The sequence below is a fragment of the Malus sylvestris genome, chromosome 5 (genome assembly GCF_916048215.2).
Source record: "Malus sylvestris chromosome 5, drMalSylv7.2, whole genome shotgun sequence".
NCBI lineage: Eukaryota > Viridiplantae > Streptophyta > Magnoliopsida > Rosales > Rosaceae > Malus > Malus sylvestris.
Window position 1 is genome coordinate 7,857,419 of NC_062264.1, and position 18,179 is coordinate 7,875,597.

An 18,179-nucleotide genomic window follows, 5' to 3' on the forward strand; every position below is an offset into this window, starting at 1 on the left:
TAAACAACTCCTTAGGGCCGAATTCATTGTTTTGGACCCTTACTTCAACAAACAATACTTTGGAACTCTTTTTCTCAACTTTTCAACTCTTTTTTCAAACTTTTCATTTTCCACGAAATTTTTTTTTTCTTTTCTTTTCTTTGCCGTGCCTATGGCACACAATTCCTCATGAACAACACTTCCCCCACACTTGTTTTCTGCCAACATAAATCAAAAGGAATTCAATTCGAATCATGCTTTACTATGCTTTAAGAACAAGGGTATGGATGGTCCTAAACTAGGCTAGGTGAGGTTAATGGGGGTTAACAAAGAAAAGGTTAAACAAGGCTCAATGGGGTTAAAACCTACAAAACATAATGACATAGGGAATTCATGGCTTTTTGGCTAAGGTGGTGGTAACTACACAACTTCATCTTGAATATGTGTTATGCAAATCAATAACATGCTTTGAATGAAATGGGCATGAGTTCTAGCATTTGGAACTAGATGATGAAACGCCTTCTAAATAGTAACCAAGCAAGGAATAATGAGATCATGCAACGGCGTAGAAAACAAAGAATGCACAGATTTTAACTCTCCAAATAAACGTTTAGGCTCAAGTTTCACAAGGTTGTAGCGTTAGTTTGAGTTCCTTCCTTCAAGCATGTTACAAAAACTGATTTTTTTTCTTTTATGATTGCATGTGAATTCATAAGTTATAACCACAACCAAGCATAAGCAAAAAGTAAATCAAACTTTCATCCATGTTAATCACTCTCTTTAACAGTCATGCAATTAAAAACCAAATCCTCATCATTGTGTTGGAAGGTACCCTAAGACACAAACAAACACACAAAAACAACTCTTTTTGGGTTTTTAAAACAAATTTTTCAAATTTTTATGTGATTTTCGGATTTTTACTTCAAAACACACCAAAACTGCTAAAAAACACTTAAAAACAGCAAGGAACAAGCCTCCAAGTTAAGGGTGATAAAATCCCACGAATTTGCATCTAAAACACTTAGTTACCCCCCCCCACACTTAAATCCAACATTGTCCTCAATGTTTCAAGCATAAAATCACACTAAACAAAAAGAAACACACAAACAACAACTAAAACAACTAAATAGGCAGATTCGAAATAAACAACAAAGTGAAGAGTTTAAGAACGCAAATCTGGAATTGGAGTAATTCCTTGGTCTTCCTTTGTTGAATTGCATGGGTTGCCTCCCAAGTAGCGCTTTCTTTAACGTCGTACAGCCGGACGAAAAGCCCATTCATTCTCCATTTGTGCCCACGGCACCCAAAGAAATATCATCCACGGTTTGTTCAACAAAGTTCTCATAATATGGCTTCAAACGGTGTCCGTTCACTTGGAATTCATGACCTGTTTTGAGACTTTGAATCTGGATGGCACCATAAGAAGATACGTTAGTAATAACAAACGGTCTAATCCACTTAGAACGTAACTTACCGGGAAACAAACGTAAACGGGAATTGAACAATAGCACTTTCTGCCCAATTGAGAATGATTTCCCACGGATCATGTTGTCATGGAAAGCTTTGGTCTTTTGCTTGTAAATGCTTGCATTATCGTACGCCTCGCGCCGTATCTCATCAAGCTCATTCAATTGCAATCTCCTTTGACTTCCTGCTTCCTCGAGGTTCATGTTAAACTTCTTGATGGCCCAAAGTGCTTTGTGCTCCAATTCAACAGGAAGATGGCACGCCTTGCCATAGACAAGTCGGAAGGGGGACATCCCAATGGGGGTTTTGTACGCCGTACGATACGCCCAAAGTGCATCATCTAACCGTAAGCTCCAATCCTTCCTTGTTGGCCCAACGGTCTTCTCAAGTATTTGCTTGATCTCTCGGTTGGAAACCTCGGCTTGGCCATTCGTTTGAGGATGGTAAGGTGTAGAAACCTTATGGGTGACACTGTATTTCCTCAATAACGCTTCAATGGTCCGATTGCAAAAATGTGACCCTCCATCACTAATGATCACTCGTGGCATTCCGAACCTTGCAAAAATGTTAGTTCTAATAAAATCTGCAACCACTTTAGAATCATTAGTCCGGGTGGCCTTGGCTTCCACCCATTTCGACACATAATCAACCGCAAGCAAAATATACATGAAACCATACGATGAAGGGAAGGGACCCATAAAATCAATACCCCAAACATCAAAAATTTCAACATTTAGGACAGAAACCTGCGGCATTTGGTCCTTTGCACTAATACCACCCATTCGTTGGCATTTATCACATGTTAAGCAAAAAGTTTTAGCATCTTTAAAAATACTAGGCCAATAGAATCCACATTGTAACACCTTGAGGGCTGTGCGTTGTGTGCCAAAGTGCCCTCCACATGCATATGTGTGACAAAAACTCAAAATTGAATAACATTCAGAATCGTGCACACAACGACGTATAATCTGATCGGGGCAAAATTTCCATAAGTACGGATCATCCCACACATAAAACCGTGCATCATGCCTAAGTTTATCACGTTGGTGCCTAGTGAACTCACTTGGAATACGTTTTGACACCAAAAAATTAACAATATCGGCATACCAAGGTGCACTAACCTTAATGGACAACAATTGTTCATCGGGGAATGTCTCCAAAATCGGCAAAGACTCCTCATTATGCACCATTCGGCTTAGGTGGTCAGCCACCACGTTTTCACTTCCCTTCTTGTCCCGAATCTCTATGTCGAACTCTTGAAGTAGCAATATCCATCGAATTAGCCGTGGCTTGGCCTCCTTTTTGGTGAGCAAGTACTTCAGAGCTGCATGATCAGTGAAAACAATTACTTTAGTTCCAATTAAATATGATCGAAATTTATCTAAAGCAAAGACAACGGCAAGGAGTTCTTTTTCCGTAGTGGAGTAGTTCAATTGTGCATCGTTCAACGTCCGTGAGGCGTAGTAAATGACATGCGGCCTCTTGTCCTTTCTTTGTCCTAAAACAGCTCCTAAAGCATAGTCGGACGCATCACACATGAGCTCGAAAGGTAGACTCCAATCCGGTGGAACAATGATGGGTGCCGTGGTCAACAACTCTTTGAGTTGGTTGAATGATGCCGTGCACTCCTTGGTGAATTCAAACGCCACTTCTTTTTGTAGGAGTCGGCAAAGAGGTTGTGCTATCTTCGAGAAATCTTTGATAAACCTACGATAAAATCCTGCATGGCCAAGAAACGAACGAACCTCTCTAACCGAAGTCGGAGAGGGTAAGTGACGTACAAGATCTATTTTCGACTTATCAACCTCAATACCCTTTTCAGAGATTATATGACCTAAAACGATGCCTTGTTTAACCATAAAATGACACTTTTCCCAATTAAGAACAAGGTTAGTTTCAACGCAACGTTTTAAGATCAAACTTAGATTATGCAAGCAACTATCAAACGAATCACCAAAGACGCTAAAATCATCCATAAACACTTCAATTATCTTTTCTACATAATCTGAAAATATGCTCATCATGCATCTTTGAAATGTAGCAGGTGCATTACATAAACCAAAAGGCATGCGACGATATGCAAATGTACCAAACGGGCATGTAAAAGTGGTTTTTTCTTGGTCCTCGGGTGAAATGACAATTTGATTATAACCAGAATAACCATCAAGAAAACAATAGAAAGCATAACCCGCTAACCTCTCAAGCATTTGGTCAATGAACGGCAATGGGAAGTGGTCCTTCCTCGTGGTGGTGTTTAGCTTCCTATAGTCAATGCACACCCTCCAACCGGTTTGAATACGTTGAGGGACAAGCTCATTCTCGGCATTAGCTACCACCGTCACTCCGGATTTCTTTGGTACGCATTGAACGGGCGAAACCCACCTACTATCCGAGATTGGATATATAACCCCACGATCTAGAAGCTTTATGATCTCCTTTTTCACAACTTCCATCATAGGAGGGTTGAGACGGCGTTGAGCCTCTCGAGTTGGTTTGGCCCCCTCCTCAAGAAATATGTGATGCATACAAGTCGTAGGGCTTATACCTTTGATGTCGGCCAATGTCCAACCTAGAGCAGATTTGAACTCCTTCAAAACTCGAAGCAATTTCTCCTTCTCTTGTGCCGTGAGGGAGGAGGAAATGATGGCAGGTAGTGTTTCATTTTCTCCCAAGAAAATGTACTTCAAATGGCTTGGCAAAGGCTTGAGTTCAAGGGTAGGTGCCTGAATTATGGATGGAAGCAATTTGTTAGTCGAAATGGGAATGGACTCACGGTTAATATACTTACCATCAAGCTTAGGTGAGGACTCAAGGGCAGCCACAACTTCAATTAGATCCTCACTAGGGGGCACGGCATGGCCTAGTCCATGTATGCCGTGGGTTACACTAGAATCTGCCCCCTTAGTTGTGAGTTCCATGCCTCGTGTAATGACTTTTTCAAGCGCATCGTCATTCAAATCGTCGAGATATCCCTGCGCCAAAGAGTCAATTATATCGATAGAGAAACATGAATGGTCCTCACTAGGGTATTTAATGGAATCAGAAAGATTAAAATTAACAACTTCCCCATCGAATTCCATGGACAAAGTTCCACTATACACGTCAATCTTCGTCCGGGCCGTCTTCATGAATGGCCTTCCAAGTAGAATGGGCAGCGAAGGAGCATGGTTCGATTCATCCATTTCGAGGACATAGAAATCCGCCGGGAAGACTAAATGATTAACCTGCACAAGAACATCTTCCAAAACTCCCTTTGGATAGGCGTTAGATCTATCGGCCAATTGTATTATTACCCCATCATTTTTCAATGCTCCTAAGTTCATAGATGCATAAATGGAATATGGCATAACATTTATAGAAGCACCTAAATCAAGCATGGCAGATTCAAATCTAGTGTTCCCAATGACACAAGGAATGGTAAAGCTACCTGGATCTTTGCATTTGGGAGGTAGTTTGCGTTGCAAGATGGCGGACACATTCTCACCTACCTTTACCACTTCCTTAGTCAACATCCTCTTCCTAGTGGTACACAACTCTTTCAAGAACTTAGCATACCTCGGAACTTGCTTGATTGCATCTAACAAAGGTATGTTAACTTGAACTTTCCTAAAGGTTTCAAGGATATCCTTTTCTGCCTCTTCTTTCTTCGTTTGCATGAACCTAATAGGAAAAGGCACATTTGAAGGGAAAACATTAGTATGAACTGAATTGGACACATTCTTACCTTTGTGGGACGAATTGGGCAGATTTGGGATACTAGGAGCTTGCGGCAAAGGTGGAACCATCTTTGCCGTGGGCAGCCTTGATTCCTCCTCTTCCATTTGCAAAATTTCATCCTCGTTATGACCTGTTTTTTATGTAGGACCTGCCCCAACTTCCTTACCACTTCTTAGGGTGATTGCTTTGGCTGATTCAAACTCTCCTTTTGGATTTGGAATGGTGGAACTAGGGAGTTGTCCGGGATCTCGAAACTTACCTACAAACTCGGCAATCTGCCCAATTTGTTTCTCAAGTTGATCCACCATTTTATCTTGGTTTTGCATAGCCTTAGCTTGATCTTCCTGCCCATTAGACAACTTAGTTAGTATCTTAAGAAGTGCATCATTGTCAAGAGACGTACCTGAGGCACTTGGGCCGGATTGGGCTTGATTTTGGGGTTGGCCGTAGGTTTTGGAAAAGAACCCCGGGGGTTGTTGCCTAAAGCCTCCTTGATTTTGAGGTTGTTGGGGATCCCTCCACTTGAAATTTGGGTGGTCTCGCCACCCCGGATTATACGTGTTGGAGTATGGATCATGTCTTGACTGATTTTGGCTTTGAAACCCAATGGCATTCGCACTCTCCCATCCGCCATTCTCGATGAGTTGAGGACATTTCTCGGAGACATGTCCTTGGATAGAACATACGCCACACACCACAGGTCCTTGCATCTTCATTCCCTCGGCCATCTGTGAAACAATAGAAGTAAGATTAGCCAATTGTGAATGAAGATCGGAAGTTGAACTTACCTCATGTACTTGGTGCCGTGGGGGTCCCCTTTGGCCTACTCCCTCGTATTGTTGAGCGTTCAACGCTCGATTAGAGATCAAGATCTTGGCAGCCATGGGTGTTTTGTCCACCAATGCTCCCCCCGCCGAAGCATCAAGCATTTGACGTTCTAGAGGTAGGAGACCCTCGTAGAAGTATTGCAAAAGCAACTCCTCCTTCATCTGATGCTGTGGACAAGAAGCAACAAGTGATTTAAATCGTTCATAATATGTAGGAAAAGACTCACCTTCTTCTTGCTGAATTCCGCTTATCTTTTTGCGTAGGAGGATGATGCGAGAAGTTGGAAAGAATTTCTCCAAGATGCTTTCTTCATACTCTCCCAAGAAGTGACAGTGCCGGGAGCTAACTCGTATAACCAATCCTTGGCTTTATCCATCAAAGAGAATGGAAAAGCCTTCATCTTCAAGATATTTCCGTCAACATTGACGGGAGTCATACTAGAGCAAACTACTTCAAATTCTTTCAAATGTTTGTTAGGATCTTCCATGGACAAGCCATGGTATTTAGGAATATGATGAAGCAAACTTGACTTTAATTCAAACTCGTCCGTCTTACCTTGGGCAGCCGTGGGGTATTGAATGCACAAGGGTGCGGCATTATCCAAACCTGAGGCGGAAAGCTCTTTGAGTGTACGGTTGTCCACCGCCATGCCTTGGACTTCTTCAAATATCCCTGCCGTGGCCTCCTCCTCCTCTTCTTGTACGTTTTCTTCAAGGTCAGATTCGGAATTGGGTGGATGGTGTTCTTGCTGGTTTCTAGCTCTTCTCAACTTCCTCTCAAAATCGTCGTCAAAATCCAAGATGTTCGCACGAATCGTTTGAGAACTTCTAGTCATACACTAGTACCTAAGAAACAAGAAACAAAATTAGGTCAGAAACTTAAACAAAATCAGAAACAAAGTGAAATAAAAGAAACAAAAACAATCCAAGGGATTAGCAAAATTGCTAATCCCCGGCAACGGCGCCAAAAATTTGATGCGAAATAGATAAGCACACAAATTAAACCCTCTTTTTGTCAAATTGTAGCAAAGATGTAAGTAGGGATCGTTCTATACCGGGGATTAGGAGGGATTGTTAAACACTTGGAAACTGACTTAAAAACTCAAAAACAAAGTTTAAAACACTAAACCAGACTCAAAGAATGCAAAACTAAAGGTTAAAACACTTAAACAAACCTAAAACTCAAAACAGCAACCTAATGACTCAAAACTGCCTAAAAACCACTTTCTGGGCAGTTCTGAGAACCTAACAAGAACTTGGACGAATTTGGGTGAAAACTTGAATCAAAACACTTAGAAACACAAATCAAACACCTATTAACTAATCTAAGACTTCAAAATAAAGGGGGATTTGTTTTGGACGAAAATTGAAAATAAAACAGAAACTTTAAAACAAACAGATTGTAAAAACGTTTTGGATGAAAAGGATGGATAAAAGGCTAGTTAGGAGGTTCTTCTCCACACATGACACACTTGCAAACAAAACGATTTTCAGTTGTTCTTCCAATAAATTATGAATACTCAACGCCCCAAATTAACCGTGAATTGCACTAATTAACCCTCAGTTTTTCCACTAGTTATTGAGTTGGATGATTGCATACGACAACCCAAAACATTCCCTACAAGTTCCCTACATGAATTGCATAATAGAGATACAAGCAAGAATCATTAAGTTCTATGAAAAACATAAGCATTGACGAAGCATTCGTTACTATGAATTGCATGAAACTTATGCCAAGAATTCATTCACGCGATCGTTTTCAAGCGACCTTCACTACTTGTGATTATAAGATTGTAACTATTAGGTGAAACTCCCTCATAATCTAGCATCATATTCATGCATGAAAACTAAGCGTGCACTCTCAATCAACATACACAAATAAGTTATCAATCAAGTAGATGAACGAATTGAATCCACAACTTATGAAATAACAACTGAATGTAATCAAATCATATTGCAAGCATGTACATGGTTTTGAATTCCCCCCTAACCAAGGGGGGTTTAGTTCCTCATACTCACAACACAAAGTTTATTGAATTGAAACATCGAAGACATAAGAAAGATTACACCTAAAACGCCCAACAATTCCACTTTGAATTTCTGCACGTCAAGCTCATCTTTCTTCTTCTCCTTGCTGCGGCAGAGAGGGTTTAGGGGATTTTTGGATGTGATTTTGGTTTTGGAAGGGAGTTAGGATGGTATGGTGGTGCGGCAAGGGGTATGGGTGGTGTATGGAGGTGTAGAATGGTGGCTGGAGTAAAGGAATGGCTACGGCAAGGAGTGGGAAGTGGCTGGTTGGTGAATGAAAGTTGCGGCCAGGTGGGGAAAATTATTTGGACGAATTTCTGAAGTATGGAGAGGGTGATATCTGCGGCAAGGCTTTAGAACACATATATATAGGCACCACAAACCCTAGGGAAATCAGGTTTAAGCAATGGGCTAGGGTTTAGGTGCGGCAAAGGGCTTAAAGTCCATCAGAAAATAGGGTTTCTAGAACATTAGGTGCGGCCCAAACCCTAGGGGAGATAGATTAGGGTTTAACTTGGCAGAAATTAAATGATTAGGCCCTAGGGTGCGGCATGGACTTAGGATCCACAAGGAATTAGGGTTTAGGTCATCTAAAAGCCCAAAGCCAAGAATAGAAACTCACGAAAATGGAAACCTCCAAGAATAGGAACTTCCAACTTTAGAAACTTTGGTTGCCAATTCCGACTTCTTTGTTCTTCACTTTTATTTCTTCATTTCTTAAGCTCCTTTGACCTTCAAACTCGTCCATTCCTCGTGCTCCATTAGCATACACAACATTCCGGCTCAATTTTGCTCTAAAATGCTCCATTTCGCACTTCTTTGCATACTTCGTCTCTAAACCTGAAATTGCACGAAAATGACTTTAAACACTAAAATAACTAAAGAAAAACAACATAAATGCACAAGAACAAGCCCACTAAGTCGCATACATATGCTCCTATCACTTGACAAACTTTGTTAATTTGATTTATTCATTATACGGTCGTACTTATACTGTCATTTGTTGTCAGGAACTATTGAGCAACTAGATCCACTGATCAACATTGTTGCTGATTAAAGAAGTCTACCAACTTATAGACTGATGAGCCACATGCTCATGGTGATCTCTTGTCTGACCGGACACCCACTTGCTTATCACCAACCAGGTGATTGAAAGTACGTCCAGTACTCCAAAATTATTAGGCAGCCTGCCGCTATTATCATCAACCAGGTGATCAAAAGTACATCCAGTACTCCAAAAATTATTTGGCAGCCTGCCGCTATTATCACCAACCAGGTGATCAAAAGTACGTCCAGTACTCCAAAATTATTCGGCAGCCTCCCGCTATTATCACCCACTAGGTGAACAAAAGTACGTCTAATACTCCAAGATTATTCGGCAGCCTGCTGCTATTATCACCCACTAGGTGATCAAAAGTACCTCAAGTACTCCAAAATTATTCGGTAGCCTGCTGCTATTATCACCCACTAGGTGATCAAAAGTACGTCCAATACTCCAAAAATTATTTGGCAGCCTACCGTTATTATCACCAACCAGGTGATCAAAAGTACGCTGCTATTATCACCAACTAGGTGATCAAAAGTACGTCTAGTACTCCAAAATTTTTCAGCAGCCTGCCGCTATTGTCACCTACTAGGTGAACAAAAGTACGTCCAGTACTCCAAGATTATTTGGCAGCCTACTGCTATTATCACCCACTAGGTGATCAAAAGTACGTCCAGTACTCCAAAATTATTCGGCAGTCTGCCGCTATTATCACCTATTAGGTGATCAAAAGTAGATCTAGTACTCCAAAATTATTCGGCAGCATGTTGTTATTATCACTCATGTGATCAAAAGTACGTCCAGTACTCCAAAATTATACATGAGCATCACTCATGTCAATCATACATAAACATTCATGAGCATCACTCATGTCAATCATACATAAACATTCATGACCATCATTCATGTCAACATTTATGAGCATCACTCATGTCAACATTCATGAGCATCACTCATGTCAACACCCATGAGCATCACTCATGTTAATCAACATAAAACATTCATGAACATCATTCATGTCAATCAGCTTCGAAAGCTTCATTTACAGAGCTCCAGCTTCGAGAGCTCCAGCTTCAAAAGCTTCATTTACAAAGCTCCAACTTCAAAAGCTTCACTTGCAAAGCTTTACCTACAAAGCTTCAGTGCAGGGTATACAAATACCGCCTCCGAACAACCGCCACTTCGGCCTATACATGGATTCAATTTGAAGTCTCCAGCCAACAGACTCTATTGACCGAAGACTTGGGGGACTACATTATGTACCATATATTGGGCCTCAACTGGGCCTCGTGAAAAATACTTGGGGGACTTAGCCCATTATTTATATATTGAAGAGCTAGCCCTTATTCTATAAAATTGACTCCCTCACCTTCATAAGAGAGCATCGCCGCCTGCTGAGCAACCGCCTCGCCGCGAGCATCACTCCTAACCCATCATTCATGTATTGAGCAGCGAGCCCTTATTTTATAAAAGGGACTCCTTCACCATCATTAGAGAGCATCGCCGCTTGCTGAGCAACAAACTCGTCGCGAGCATCACTCCTAACTCATCACTTATGTATTAAGAAGCGAACCCTTATTCTATAAAAGGGACTCCCTCACCTTCATTAGAGAGCATCGCCACCAGCTGAGCAACCGCCTCGCCGCGAGCATCACTCCTAACCTATCATTCATGTATCAAGGAGCGAGTCCTTATTTTATAAAAGGGACTCCCTCACCATCATTAGAGAGCATCGCCGCCAGCTGAGCAACCGCCTCACCGAGAGCATCACTCCTAACTCATCACTTATGTATTGAGGAGCGAGCCTTTATTCTATAAAAGGGACTCCCTCACCATCATTAGAGAGCATCGCCCCCTGCTGAGTAACCACCTCGCCGCAAGCATCAACTCTAGCCCATCATTTATGTATTGAGGAGCGAGCCCTTATTCTATAAAAAGGGCTCCCTCATCTTCAACGCCACAAGCCGAGCCAACCAAGGCAACATAAGCCACAAACCGAGCAACCTCGCAACATGTGCTACTTCTAGTTGAACATCATTTCAGATTGAGCACCGCCTCAAATCGAGCATCAGTTTAAGACAACATCTAGTTACTTCGGCCCATGCATAGACTGAATTTCAAATCTCCAGCCAAAAGACTTTCTTGACTAAAGACTTGGGGGACTACAGTTTGTACCATACTTAGGGCCTCCGTATTTAGATCTCGTATAAATACTCGGGGGACTCAAAAGTAATTATGTAATAAATGAAGGGGGCAAATATGTAATAAGTGAGGAGCCCTTATTCTATAGAAGGACCCCTCACTCTTCTCATTAAAAGAGGCCAATTCTTAGGCCATGGGAAGCCTCACTCTCACCCTCGGAGGCTCTCACCCTCTCATCCTCTCACAAACAGAGAAATACAATATCAGTGTGGACGTACCCCAAACATTGGGTGAACCACGATACATCTTGTGTTATTTACTTTCTTGCAGATTCACGGTCGGATTTACGTTGTTCCAAGATCCCTCCGGTTTTGTGCATCAACACGCTTAATCTTCTTTTGGTATTTGTTTGATTTTCTTTTGTTGGCTGTGTTTTGTAGCTCATCAGAAACAATAAGCAAGTGAAAGCTATAACCAAAGGCTTATTTATTTTTTCCAAATGGTTGTCATTTGTTGTAGGTAAACAAGAGCTACTGTGCTGATTATGCAATAAGGTTCACTATCAACTCTAGATACGAGAAGCATGGCAAAGTTGAAGTATGCATAAATGGCAAGAGTTTTGGCCTCAACTGGAAGTTGTAACAAGTGTAACTATACTGGGACATGTAATGAGAAGAAATGTTTAAGTAGCCGTGGGGAGGTAATAAACATGTTTACTTCTGATCTCTGCTTACTCTAAGGTAATTGACAAACTGGTTAATTACACACAAAGCTAAAAACTTTTGGCCAACTAACCTTATCTTATTGCTTTAATACGCTACTTTGTTTCCAATCCTGCTTAAAATTGAAGAATGGCTATTCTTGCAAAGTTGTATTGGACAGAACAGCGATCCTCGAGGAAGCTGTAGCACCTGAGCGATCCTCAGGGAAGCTGTAGCACCTGAGAATTTTGAAGATGATCCGATCAGAGGCCATTTGCAGCTAATGATTCTCAATTTCTCGAGTACACCAGTAAAGGTCCTCTATCTTTATTTCTCATTGACATTTTTTTCCTTGATAACATAGTTCACAAGGCTTTTAACCTGTTATTATGATTACTGTTAACAATTATTCTTAAAGAGAGAGAGAGAGAGAGAGAGAGAGAGAGAGAGAGAGACGGATAGACCAACCGGTGCATTTTCAAGGAGTACTAGAACATCATTATTGGAATTAGATAACAATACTTGCTATAATTTTGGTATGGAATCAGTTGACAATGTGGGGTTCATGGATTTTGGATTTGGCATTCTCTGAAAAAGCCAAAGGAGTGGAAATTTTGATTGGTTTGATTGGTAATTTTGTGTGTTCTTTAAATTCTATAATTATGAGAGAAACAAAGATCATCGTTATCAGCATTCAACATTTATGATGGTGAACTATCTTTGTATGTTTATCAATTTATTTTTTTTATGGTTTTCAGTTTCCTAAATAAAGTTTGACATGTATGAAATTTGACAATTTATCTTCCTTTGCATTCTTGCATTTGAACTGCAAGTTAGTTTATGTTAAATACCGTTTAATAATTTAGAGAAAAGGTTTCAACAGCTCAAATTTGATGATTTAGAATTAGCTTATCCATCTTCCATACGATTTCTAATCCCACAGCAATGCGTGGGCAGCAATTTCTAGTTATTATCTATTTTCAGTGGGAGTGATGGAGGGTAGGGAGAAGGGAAGGCGAAAGGGTTAAAATTGGGTTGCTAAATTAGAAAAAGGAAAATAAAATAAAAACTTACACTTATTCATATATTGATTAACTCACATTGCAGTACACACAGGCTGCGACAGTAGCATGGTAAGAATGAAATGTGTAACTTAATTTCTAAGTTACAATACCAATTGTTTTGAGCAAATGTCAAATATCTCAGATGATGACAACTGGGTCTCCTACAAATAAAAAACCAAACATTTTAATAAGTTCTCAAAAGATAAAGAATTAATGTCTAATCAAACCTTCAAATTTATGGGACATCAAGCAGAACGAAAGTACACTCTATTTTATATTAACTGTATTTGGAAAATGGACAAGAATTGTCTGCCCTCCCACTTCCGATGCCCTTCTGTATTTTATATTACTATTTATTTTTGTCTTATTATCTCTATAAAAAAAATATAAAATGTTGACGTGATTCAACCGTGACCACACAAAACAGGAGGGCACCAGAAGTGGGAGGGCATACAATCCTTGCCCTTGGAAAATAGGTTGCCACCTAATATTTGCAGTGTTGCTTTGATTTGTCTGTATGTGTAAGGAGTGTTTATGGGTTTAACCAACGGAATTGGATCCCTCCATATCCAAAAAATCTGAGCTCACTAATTAATGCAATCGGAATATTGAAATTTGATCCAACGGTCAAATAGACCCCTTATTTGTAGCCGTTTGATTAAATTTCTATAGTCCGGATGCATTAATTAGTGTGCTCAAATCCCTTAGATTCGGAGGGGATCCAGTTCCTTAACCAACTAAATGATTCTTGGAAAGATACTTAGGGGTGGTTTGGGAGTGAGGTGCTTAAAAAAAAAGCACCCATGAAAAAAAGCTGTGAGGGTTTTAGGTGTTTGGTAAACTGAAAAAAAAAAGGCTTATTTTGGAAGCTGCTGTGAGAATAAGCTGAAATCAAAGGAAAAAGCTGAAGCTGCTATTTGTAGCTTTGGAAAACTGGCTTTTTTTCAAAGCACACGGAGCTACAGTGCTCCTTTAATGAAAAGACCCACTATCAGACTGCTTTTTTTTTTCCAAAAGCACTTTTACAAAAAAGTTTATCAAACACTCTGCTGATTTATTTCACAGCCGCTTATTCTCACAGCAGTTTTTTTTCAAAGAACAGCAATACCAAACCAGCCCTTAACCATATCAATGCCAGTTTTAGCTTCACGAATTTTGTGGCGCATAGCATTCAGTAAAGAGCCATATGTCGATCCGCGATCATTTTCCGCTGCTTGGATAAAGCTACAAGTCAAGGCACCCGTTGAAGTGTCTCCAGACAAAACCTGCACAATCTCATGAACTTGTGTTATTTTACATTGCATTTTTTGTTCTTTGAATTTAATTGCGTGGAGTAGAATATCTCTGCTCCTTGATATGGTACTAATACAACTTCAAACAGTTTGTCTTTGTTTAACGCACATCATAGTATAGGGTTTAGGGTTATCAATATGGAGGAGGGAGAGAGTTGAACTTGCAACCTCTTTCAACATTTTGGAAGAAAAAATCATATAATTACTAGCTAGGGTTTATCGCACATCAAGAGTATAGGGTTGATTTCCTCACATATCGATTATACATACTCACAGTGGTGTCTGCAGATTTTTGATGGTCGTCACAAGCGCTTATGAAGACAGCTGGTCCACCACTTGTGCCCTTATAAATAGGCGAGTATTGTTGATCTTCCCACGAATATCCTTCTCTACATTTAAAAAAGACATATATCATGTTTAAATTCTCAATTAGTTGGGTATAGTTAAGAAAATGTGTTGAGGATAGTAATTAAGACATGTAGCGGGGTTGGTGCTGCAAAACATTACCTGTTGATCCTGCAAACAAATCGTAGGTCAAGAACAGTTCCACTATGGCAGGCATCGACAATGGCATGAAGTTTGGCACCATGGGGCACCGGCCTAACAATGGTGGCGTTAATTTCATCATCAATGATCATCCCCTCGGTCTCAAAATCAACAGGGCACACCGTTTCATCATTGCCGTCAATCTCATCATTCGAAAAGTCATGCTGGGTTGAGCCATGGCCAGAGAAGTGGAACAACAACGAGTCTCCTGATTGGCAGCCCTGCATCAACCACTGTAACGCCATACGCATGTTTTGTTTTGTTGGGATCCTGAAAGGGCCCGTCTCATATTCTACAACACGGCAATATCAAGTCACCTTACATACTTTTGGTGATCATAACATTGAGAAAAATATGTAAGAATAAAAAAAAAAATTGATTCCTCGTTCAAACCTCACGAAACGTGAAAAGAAATAGCTTTCGAGAGAAATATCAGTATGCTTTCCATGATTGATAGTGTGAAATTAATTAAATAAGAATACCTGTGAGCATGAGTATGGAAGCAGTTGGAAATCCCAATCTGTCAACAAGAAAGTATTTCATGCACTGAACATCGTTCACCGTTCCTTGGAGCTTGTAACTTTTCCCATTGTAACTCACTCCACACAGCACCGCGAGCTTTCTTCCATGCGTCGAAGGTGGCATCAAGGGTTTTGGTACTGATGGCTGGGACAGCTGATGATGGTAGTAACTAGGATTAGCAGGGCGGCCCGCATTCGGGGAGGGCATGGTCATCACCCTAGTCATTTGGCTTTTAAGACGGTTGACAGCGTGGTTTATTGAATCATGGCTCGCTCGAATCAGAGGATTGATGGATGTTCGATTGATGCGCGGGACGCCTTGACACGCACCACAACGAATGATTTGTGCTTGTAATGGCACTACAAGTTTCCGTCCACACCCATTGCACCTCTCAATCCGACTTGCCATTTCAAGTTCTAGCTTAGGGAATGAGGGTGCCTTTTTGTGCTTGTATATACGTACCAACTGGAAAACCCAGAATTAATAGAGCATTAGATGCGGAACAAAAGTTAGTTGCCTTTGGTAGGATTGCTCCAAGATGCTTTAAGTTAATTATAGCTAATATTCGATCACTTTAAGGATTGATGGTGAACCCGGTTCGGTCCGCGCGCTTTTAAATCTTTTTGGTGTAAAGTGTCTTTTGTGTGATATATATGTATGGCTCGAGTTGATCAAGCAACTCGGACCCATGACCAGTAACTCAATATTTGAGCTATAACATATTTAAAATTCGATACAATCTGCATGTGGTGCTTATGAAGCAGATGCAGAGTTGTTTTGATTTTTATGTTTATGATAGTAGATATGGATGTAATCTGGGTGCTAAAAACAGGAGGTTTTCTTGTAAACATGAAATTTTGATTAACAGGAGTGTTTTTATGTTTATGATAGTAGATATAGATATGTTCTTGAAAACTCTCCCAGCAATAAACACCTGAGCAATATCCACATGAGCAATCCTACCTTTATATTCTTTTAAATGCATGCATTGATGTATTTACAATAACGGGTAGATGGTTTGGCCTCATTCACATAATGAGCCGATCTTACAAATGGAGATCGATCTTACAAATGGAGAAGAAATAACACTAAATTGTAGTACTATAACCATATTATAAAGTCAAACTCACAAATAAATAAAACTTGCATGTGCATGATTAATTAAAATGGAGTTATTGCATAATATCTAATATTATAAATTGCTTTTTAGGCACAACTCCAACTAAATGTACCATGAAATCGAGAGTGAGTAGTGAGCACAAAACTCTTTTTTTTTTCTTTTTTTTTTTTCACACACACCAAATAGGCTACGATGGACAGGATTGCAAAACTAGTAGTTGTTTTGTCTTAAAATTAGGCATGGGCTTGCCTTGGCTAACAAAGGGAGGCTTCATACTTGATCAACAACTTTTAAAAAACCATTTCAACACTTAAACAGTAGAAGAGGAGAGGGGGCGAGGGTGTAAGTGGGATATTTTGGGCAGTTCAAGGAAGGAGGCTGCAACTGCTTTGGGCCTTTGGCAACAGCTGTCCCTGGTTCCTACTGCTCCATTATTCAATTCCATTTTTTAATTTGTGATACGCTCTTTTTGTTGTGGCTAGGATTAGTCATGTTTACTATTTTGTTTTGATGTTTGGTTTGTTAGAATTTTGAGTTTCTATGGCAATCAGCTGTCCCCGTTTATGCAACAATTTTTTTTTTTTTTTTTGTAACAACTATAGTATCTACACCAAAAACTTTGGAATCAGAGTCAGGTGATGTAGTTGGTGTTCGTGGCAGGAATTTCCGTTGGGGATGTTTCCTGGCCGACGAGCACACAGCTCCCCTGGAGGTTGGCGCCGGTTGAGGGCTGCTGTCGGGCTTCTGCTTCGTTTCTGGGCGTTGTCGGGCAAGTCTCGTCGGGCAAGTCTCGTCGAGCAAGACTCTTCGGGCAAGGCTGAAAGAGAAGGACAACGTTAACTTTGAGAGGTGCCTTTGTGGGGCCTTAGGTATAGGCCTTGAGGCTCACAATCAAGGTTAACATTTAGGTGCTCAGGCATGCCACTGCCATCTTTAGCATGGCAGATGTAAAATGGTTGTCGTTCTTTCATTGTATATATGTATGTATCCAAGAAACCGTGTTAGTTATAATAGGTGCCTTTGTGGGGCCTTAACTGTAGGCCTTGAGGCTTCCCATCAATAACTAAACCAGTGCTCGAACGCATCATATTTATTCTCGTGATTGTAGGAGTTTTCTAACTATTATATTTCTGATTACCCGAATCCAAGGAATAGAACGAACCCAAATGGGTGCCTTTGTGGGGCCTTAGGTGTAGGCCTTGAGGCTTCCCATCAGAGTTCATTCTTTACTTAGACTCTTGAGATCGCTGAATGGGATGAATCCAAATGGATGCCTTTGTGAGGCCTTAGGTGTAGGCCTTGAGGCTTCCCATTAGAGTCCATCCCATGCTTAAGCGTTCTATGATAATCATGATATAATAGAAAGAAAACTAGAAGGTAGGTCGATTACTTGCGCCCCAAGTAACTTCGGACTTCTCGTTTATCAAGGATTGTCGTGGATGGGTTAAGTCCACATAAAGTTCTTTTTTATGCCTTGAGGCCAAGGACTTTTAAACTAATCAGATTCATATGCCTGCGGGCTTAGGACTTGGATCTGATTTAAGCATTGAAGATATATTTAAATCAGATCCAAGTATTGAGAAAGCTTTGTCATCGTGATTTTGCTAGAAACAACTTGCATATAACTAAAAATATACAACATATTGCTAGACTTTAAAGAAAGAGAAGACAAAGACAAAGCAAAGCAGGTCGGGCAAGATTAAACCTTATCAATTAAGGCTGATCGTCT

At 40.4% G+C, this 18,179-nt stretch overlaps 2 protein-coding genes across 2 annotated transcripts in view; one reads left to right on the forward strand and one right to left on the reverse strand.

The window, feature by feature from the left end:
• Positions 1–12,743, forward strand: part of LOC126622518 (uncharacterized) — a 29,032-nt gene extending 16,289 nt beyond the window's left edge. Inside the window, exons 8-9 of the mRNA XM_050291315.1 lie at positions 11,725–12,289; positions 12,399–12,743. Coding sequence (XP_050147272.1) covers positions 11,725–11,847 — 123 coding nt within the window. The 3' untranslated portion in view covers positions 11,848–12,289; positions 12,399–12,743. The remainder of the gene's footprint in view (positions 1–11,724; positions 12,290–12,398) is intronic.
• Positions 12,744–13,875: 1,132 nt separating this feature from the next.
• LOC126620766 (metacaspase-1-like) lies at positions 13,876–15,738 on the reverse strand. Its single transcript, XM_050289046.1, has 4 exons — positions 15,291–15,738; positions 14,770–15,100; positions 14,537–14,651; positions 13,876–14,235 (listed from the first exon to the last, which is right to left on the reverse strand). The coding sequence occupies exons 1-4, from the start codon at positions 15,736–15,738 to the stop codon at positions 14,062–14,064; spliced, it is 1,068 nt and encodes a 355-aa protein (XP_050145003.1). The 3' UTR covers positions 13,876–14,061.
• Between the last annotated feature and the right edge of the window lie 2,441 nt (positions 15,739–18,179).

Excerpts from the sequence above, each read along its gene's own strand:
- LOC126620766 (XM_050289046.1), bottom strand. The coding sequence starts at position 15,738 with ATGGCAAGTCGGATTGAGAGGTGCAATGGGTGTGGACGGAAACTTGTA. Across the intron at positions 14,652-14,769 it reads TTTGTTTGCAGGATCAACAG|AGAAGGATATTCGTGGGAAG; the intron begins GTAATGTTTTGC and ends TTTTAAATGTAG. Across the intron at positions 14,236-14,536 it reads AAAAATCTGCAGACACCACT|GTTTTGTCTGGAGACACTTC; the intron begins GTGAGTATGTAT and ends GAGATTGTGCAG.